This window comes from Onychomys torridus, chromosome 23 (assembly GCF_903995425.1).
Source record: "Onychomys torridus chromosome 23, mOncTor1.1, whole genome shotgun sequence".
NCBI lineage: Eukaryota > Metazoa > Chordata > Mammalia > Rodentia > Cricetidae > Onychomys > Onychomys torridus.
The window spans coordinates 1,907,256-1,915,095 of record NC_050465.1 but is presented as its reverse complement, the minus strand read 5'-3'; the positions used below and the strand labels follow the sequence as shown (position 1 = coordinate 1,915,095).

Genomic DNA, 7,840 nt, shown 5'->3' with positions numbered 1-7,840 from the left:
GGTTTTTGAAGTTTCAAAAGCCCATGCCAGGCGCTCTCTCTCTCTCTCTCTCTCTCTCTCTCTCTCTCTCTCTCTCTCTGTCTCTCTGTCTGTCTGTCTCTCTCTCTCTCTTTCTCTGTCTCTGTCTCTCTCTCTGCCCCCCCTGCCCCTCTTTCTCTGTCTGCAGATCATGATATAGCTCTATCTCTCCAGCACTATGCCTGCCTGGCTGCTGCCATGCTCCCTGCCATGATGACAATGGACTAAACCTCTGACACTGTAAGCCAGCCCCCAATTATGTGCTTTCCTTTATAAAAGTTGCTGTGATCACAGTGTCTCTTCACACAGAACAGTGACACTTCCCTTCCACCAGCATACCTGGGTCTTCACCGACACTTCCTGATCCGTACATCACTGGGACCTTCCTCCAGCTTTCTTTGAAGGAATTGTTGTTGCCAGATGTCAGGCTAGTTGGGAACCTGCTAGTCTGAGGGATAACCCCTACTTGTCTCTTTTTCAGTCAGTGTCCCCCAAGCCAAGAGTCATAACAAAAGCTCCAAGGAGCCAACTGCATATCTCTCCTGCCCTGAGAAGTGGTGGCTCAGGGGGAAGCCTGACACACAGGACTTCAGAAGTGTGAGTACGGGCAGCGTGCCAGCAGGAAGGTGTGGCAGGAACATCCACGTCAACCTCAGGAAGCTCTCACCTCAAGACAATCTTTGATCCCCCACTTCCACCTTCAGTGCTGGGATTACAGGCACGTGCTATCACGCCCGCCTTTTACAGTGCAAACCAATGATCACACTTGGCTTCTCATAACCACTCTACCCACTGAGCCAATTTCCTTAGCTTTTTTGTTAAAGTTTTTTTTTTTCAAGATTTATTTATGTGTATGAATGTTTTGTCTGCAAGTCTGTATATGTGCCATGTGCATGCCCAGTGCCCACAGAGGTCAGAAGAGGGTGTCGGATCCCCTGGAACTGGAGTTATGGATGGTTATGAGACACCATGTGGGTGCTGGGGAAGGAAACCAGGTCCTCTGCAAGAGCAGCAAGTGCTCTTAACTGCTGAGCATCTCTCCAGTCCCTTCTGTAGCTTGTAATAGAATGCCATCTTAAAGCTCACAGCTCCTGGCAATTTAGCAAGAAGCTCTTGCAAAATGACTCCAGCAAAGTGCTGCTACCTGCTCAGGTCCTGGTTGGCTCCGTGCTCCCAGGTGCTCTCAAGGTTCTGGAGCCATGGTCTTTCTGCAGCTCCATCCAACCCCCAGGACTTCTGAACTCAAAACCCTCATCCTCTAGCCCATGTCCATGTCGACTGGTACTGATGACCTCTGGCCAACTCTCTCAAGGAGAGTACTCTCAGAGGTAGAGGTCCATCCCTTCTCCAGTTCTCCCAATTATTATTACTGTGTGTGTGTGTGTGTGTGTGTGTGTGTGTGTGTGTGTGTGTGTACATGAGTATGGGTGTCAGTGGAGGCCAGAAGAGGTATCAGATCCCTTGGAGGTGAAGTTATAGGCTGTTGTAAGCCTCCTGATGTGGGAATCAAACTCAGGTCCTCTGGAAATGGCAAGCACCAAGCCATCTCTGAAGCTCCTGAAACTTCCCTTATTCACCAGCCCTGCCCATTTCTGTGTGTGTAGGTGCACACATTCATGTGTGTGAGTATGTGTGCACATTGTGTGTGTGTGTGTGTGTGTGTGTGTGTGTAGGCTAGTAACAACTTCCAGGGGTTGTTGTTTACTGTTCTCTGTGCATTTTGATATTTTGTTTGAGACAGGGTTTCACTATGTAGACCAGGCTAGTCTTGAAGCCAGAGATCAACCTGCCTCTGCCTCTGGAGTGCTGGAATTAAAGGTGTGCATCACCACTACTTGGCTCATTTTTATTTTTATTTATTTATTTATTTATTTATTTATTTATTTTTGACGCAGGATTTCTTACTGGTTTGGAGCCTGCCAAATAGGATAGGCAGGTGTGACCTCCTGGCAATGGGATTACACACATGCTGCCACTATTCCTGGTATTTTCTACATGGGTTCTGGGGATTGGACTCATGCTTATGAGACTTTATGGATGCAGCTATCTCCCAGCCTGCCTGTTCTCTTTCACACTCTGGTTCTCTTTGCTTTTTTCTGTACTCTCCAGATCCCATGCTCTCCCAGGCTGCACCTGACATCTAAGGGAAAGGATGCGGTAGAATTGTTTGGCCCAACTTTTTTCAAATCTGCCCATCTGCCCCTGCAGTACGGCTCTGGCAGGGACTGTGGCCATTTGCAAAGGCCAGGAATACTTCCTAGAAGGTGGACAGCCCCTTGAGGTAGTGTTTCCATGTTCCCATACAGGAGCCTCAGAATGAAAACAGGCGCAACACCACAGTGTGGGGGACCCTGACAGGCTCAGTTCTGTCAAATGGGGTAGATATGGGGCGCTTTCTATGTGGCAGCTAGTCAGTAATGTCCTCTGTCCAGTCAGAAGACTGTGTCTGTGTTTTCTCATACTGAATCAGGCTTTGGGCAGCTTTGGTCCATGGGAGAAAAGCACTCGTGGAACCAGGAGAGACTTAGAGTACTTGAGAGTGACCTCGAATAGCAGTGGGAACCCTGAGATTACTGTGAACAAGCTCAGCCACCTGGCTGGAAGATGAAGCCTCACTGGAGGAGAAATGAAGGCCCAGCCACCTAATTGCCAGACAAGAGGGAGGACCCTGTTCACAGATGCACAATTAGGCAGTCCAGCTAAGTTCTGAAGATGACCCAGCTAAGAAATGATTGTTTGGGAAATGGTTTGTTATATGCAAAGGCTAAGTGTAACACTCAATACAGTTCACCATGAAGAACATCAAGTGAGATTAAAATGGTCAGGCAAATAGGTACAGTCACCCAAGCCATAGGGACACTGTCAGGCACACTGGGAGGCCCCAGAGGATCCCTCCAGATCCTGAACCAGGATTAAGAGAAGGGAGACATTCATGTTCACTCAAGATTTGAGAAAGACCCTGAAAACTCACAGATCAAGATAAGTAATACTTTAATGCAGTATTTAAAAAGTCAAACAAAGTCGAGGTCAGCCAGTCTACAGAGTGAGTTCTAGGACAGGCACCAAAGCTACAGAGAAACTCTGTCTTGAAAAGAACCAAAAAAAGAAAAGAAAAAAAGGAAAAAAAAAGTCAAATAAGGAAAGGTGCCCATGTGCCTAACTGCTTACTTTATGAATCAAGTTTTGTTGTAGCAAGGACCACGATTAGGACTAGGTAAGCAGGTAGTGTCATGCAAGTGCAGGGCCAGACTTGCTTTTATTTATTTATTCGAAGTTTGAGTTGGGCACAAACTTTTAAAAAGTGGTGATACTTTTAATCCTAGTACTTGGGAGGCAGAGACAGGTGGTGTCCAAGTTTAAGGCCAGTCTGTTCTTTTTTTTTTTTTTTTTTTTTTTCCAAGACAGGGTTTCTCTGTGTAGCTTTGCACCTGTCCTGGAACTTGCTTTGGAGACCAGGCTGGCCTCGAACTCACAGAGATCCGCCTGGCTCTGCCTCCCGACTGCTGGGATTACAGGCGTGTGCACCACCACCCAGCTGATAGCCTGTTCTAAATATTGAGTTCCAGGACAGCCAGGGCTACACAGAAAAACCCTGTCTCAAGAAAATTGAGAGAAAGAGAGCGAGAGAGAGGAGAGAGAGAGAGAGAGAGAGAGAGAGAGAGAGAGAGAGAGAGAGAGAATTGCTTAAAAGGAACTCCCATGGGGCCACAGAGCTGGGCTCATCTTCCAGGATGGAGGTGCCTTTAATCCACCTGAGGCTTCCCATTCTTTCAGAAGTCCTCCAACGGCTTCCTCAGTCACTGGCAATTTTTAGGCCCCACATGACTAAACCTCTACAGGTTACTTTCTTTTGGAAACAGGGTCTTACTATGTAGCTCTGGCTGGCCTGGAGTTTGCTTGGTAGACCAAGTGGGCCTTGAACTCATAGAGATCCATCTGCCTCTGCCTCCAAGAGCAGGGACTGAAGGCGTGGGCCACCGCTCCTGGTTTAGACCTCCAGACTACTTTTTAGAAAGTTTTGCTTGGCTGGAGAGATGGCTCAGCTGGTAAAAGCCCTTGTTTTACAAGCTTGATGATCCCAGTTCAATCCTCAGAAGTCAGGTACAGGGGGAAGGAGAAGTAACCCCACAAAGTTGACCTCTGACCTCCACGAGTGTACCATGGCAACCGGAAAACCTGACAGGCAACGTATTTGCATACTAATAAATAAAATGAAATTAAAACATTTTATTTGATCTGGATGGTGCTTGTGCAAACCTTCGATCCCAGCACTTCAGAGGCAGAGGTAGGTGGATCTCTGTGAGTTTGAGGCCAGGCTGGTCTACAAAGCGAGTTCCAGGACAGCTAAGGGCTACACAGAAAAACCTGTCTCAACAAACAAACAAACAAATAAACAAACAAACAAACGTTGTATTTGAATTTCCCCCCTGTAGACTGGGTTCATCTCCAGTCTCAGCAGAGCAAGCAGACACTTGGAGTGCTTGATTATTCATGAAAAAGTTGTTCAAAGGCTTTCTCTTATTTCCAATTATGTGTATGAATGTGTGTCTTCGGAGGGCATGGGTGTGTGAGTGCTGGCCCTGGGGTCCTCTGAGTGGTCTATCGAGCTCCAAGTTGTCAAAACTTTTAAAAAGGATCAGCAGGCAGATCTGGAGTTTGGAGACAGCTGCATTACAGCAAGTTTCAGGCCAGCCTGGGTTACCCAGGGAGAACCTATTAAAAGCCAGGTCTATCGCTAGTTTCAGCTGTGGAGTGTCCAGTGTGTGCTGCCGGCAGCCCTTGTAGGCAAGCTAAGGGTAATGCTTGAGGGAGAGATCGCTGTTGCCTTCATTCCGGGGCCTGAAAAGCTGCCTCTCCCCGGCCGGGGTGTCTGCTGCTCCCACACCAGGCAGGGAAAGGCTGTGCCAGGCGCTGGCACCTGTGGAATCTCGGGGGCGTTGGCTGGTGCGGTGGAGTGCCTTCTCCATAACGCTCCTTTGCAGTTCATCCATCCCCAGGTTCCTTCACAGGGTGACCTGACGCCAGAGTCCTTTCCTCTGTCACACGCTGTGTGCACTTCCGACCCCTTACTTTGGACATCCACAGACAGAATAAGGAGGTCAGGCGCTTCAGGCCTTAAGAGCAGAGGGAGGCACATATTTCTAGGGTGTTGGAGAGAGATGTGACTGCCAGACCAGGGTGGGGCGGGAGACAGGTCAAGCTGGCTACATTTCTAAGCCCTTTACAACTGCACAGAGGAGCCGAAGAGACGGCTTCATGGTGAAGAGCATTTGTTGTTCCAAGATCACCCTGGATGCCAGCCCTTGACTAGCTCACATCACCTCAGGCTAACTTGCTGCCATCTGTTTAAGGGCTGGTCCCTCTGCCTGATGTCTTGAGGAGTCAGGGGCCATTGTTGGGAGTACCTGGGGGATGGCATGTGATCTTGTCACCCTGATACTAATTATTTTAATTTTATCTATCTATCTATCTATCTATCTATCATCTATCTATCTATTTATTTATTTTCTAGACAAGGTTTTTGTGTAGCTTTGGCGCCTTTCCTGGAACTCACTCTGTAGACCAGGCTGGCCTCAAACTCACAGAGATCTGCCTGGCTCTGCCTCCCGAGTGCTGGGATTAAAGGCGTGCACCACCACTGCCTGGCACTAATTTATTGATTTATTTATTGTCTTTTTTTTCAGAGCTGAGGACTGAACCCAGGCAAGCGCTCTACCACTGAGCTAAATCCCTAACCCCTCACTAATTTATTTTGAAGACAAGGTTTCCCTTTGTAGATTTGGCTGGCTTGCTCTGTAGACCAGGCTGGCCTCTAACTCACAAAGATCCATCCGCCCGAGTGCTGGGACTAAAGTCATGCATCACCACACCTGGCTGTTGACGCTGATTAATTAACTTTATCCAGCTTTATAACTTGGTTAACATTCAGGACACCAGCTCCGTAGGCAGTTTTTTCTTTCCTAGGACTTGAGCCTGATGTTATCTTGGTAAGGAGTAGGTGGTGGGATTGATTATTATGCTGGTGGAGTCTTTATATCTACTGTCTTCTTAGGGTGAGGGGAGGGAGCCAGGTCAAGCTGGTCACCTTTCTAAGGTCTTTAAATCTGTATAAAGAGGCACAGGAGAGATGGCTCAGTGGTTAAGAGCATTTGTTGCTCTTGCAGAAAACCTGCTATTCCCAGGGCCTATATGGAGGCTCACAGCTGCCTGTAACTCCAGTGTGAGGGCTTCTGAGACCTTCTTCTGGTCTCTGTGGGCACTGGGCACATACATGAGCCCACACAGAGATGCAGGTCAAGATACATAAAGCCAACCAATCTGAAAACAACCACAGAAACCCAAACAACTGTTTGGGGAGCCTGAGTCTACTTTGTATTATAGATCACACCTTATTCTTCTTCTAGAAGCCAGGTCTCATATAGCCCAGGCTGTCCTCAAACTCACTATGTAGCACAGGATGATCTTGAGCATCTTACTCCCATTCCCCCACCCCCCTCCTGAGTGCTGAATGACAGGTGAATATGACCAAGCATGGTTTCTGTGCTACTAAAGATGGAACCCAGGGCTTTGTGCATGCCAGGCAAACACTCTACCCCATGAGCGATGTCCCTGGGCCCATAGCATAGTCTTGTTTTTAATTTTATTTATTTATTTGAGCTGAGGATCGAACCCAGGGCCTTGCGCTTGCTAGGCAGATGCTCTACCACTGAGCTAAATCCCCAACCCTTAAATTTATTTTTTAGAACTTAGTACATGAGCAATGTGTCCACGTCTTTTCCTCATCCCCTTCATCCCATCTCCGGAAATAGATCTTTCAGCAGAGTTTAGAGCAGTGGTTCTCAACCTTCCTAATGCTGTGACCTGTAATACAGGTCCTCAGGTTGTGGTGACCGCCAACCATACAATTATTTTCATTGCTACTTCATAACTGAATTTTGCTATTGTTATGAATCATAATCATATCTGATATGCAGGATATTTGATATGTGGCCCCTATGAAAAGGTCCTTTGACCTCCCCTCTGAAGGAGTCACAACCCACAGGTTGGGAACCACTGGTTTAGAGGCAGCAAATACCCTGGCTGAGGCTGAGCCTTTGAGAACGAGGAGGCTCCCCGACCTCCTTATTGGCTCGTAATTGGTTCATATGAGGAATGAGGTGTCATCTTTCACCTGGGCCAAGCATGGGGCGGGAGGGAAGACTCTTCCGGCATAGCCTTCTCGGTCTGGATGGCTTGATGGTATGGCTTCATGTCTAGCTTAGACTCTATGAAGGCCAGAGAAGCTGAGTCTGGAATTTGCCATTCCCTGTGGCCACAAAGTGTCTTGAGGTCAAAGGCTACCCCCTTTTCTCCTCTGGGTGCAAAGGATGACCAGGTAACCTCTTCTCACCAGGAGGGCAGTCAAGGCCTCACCCAGCCCTCTGCCCACGGCTCGGTCTGAGGAGACAATGCCTGGATAGTGGAGTTCTGACAGCCTCATGCCTGGGCAGCCTGGAGGGGCTGGCATTCCTGGGATCCTCCACACCTAGGATCGCAGAGACAAGTGTCTCTTCACATCCATCACCTGCAGCTGCTGTTAGAGAACCAGGAGTCGATGGGTCATCAGACACGTGACAGTGACAGCTTGGGAAAGAAGCCATCTTCACTTCCTGTGGTGCTGACTGCCTGGAGGAGAGAAGCCAGAGCCAGATGCCAGTGCCAAGTGGTCCTGCACAAAACCCCTCTATTCCATACAGTCCCTTATTTCAATCTGCCTTTGTGCAAAGAGAATAACAAGAACTTTCCCTCCTGGGTCCTGGCTCTGTGGCCTGCCCTGGTCCTT

General features: G+C 48.3%; 1 protein-coding gene across 2 annotated transcripts in view; it reads right to left on the bottom strand.

Moving 5' to 3' along the window:
* Positions 1–6,962: 6,962 nt before the first annotated feature.
* Positions 6,963–7,840, bottom strand: part of Armc9 (armadillo repeat containing 9) — a 143,404-nt gene continuing 142,526 nt past the window's right edge. For both annotated transcript variants that reach the window (XM_036173451.1, XM_036173452.1), the window contains exon 25: positions 6,963–7,683. In XM_036173451.1, coding sequence (XP_036029344.1) covers positions 7,661–7,683 — 23 coding nt within the window. In that variant the 3' untranslated portion in view covers positions 6,963–7,660. The remainder of the gene's footprint in view (positions 7,684–7,840) is intronic.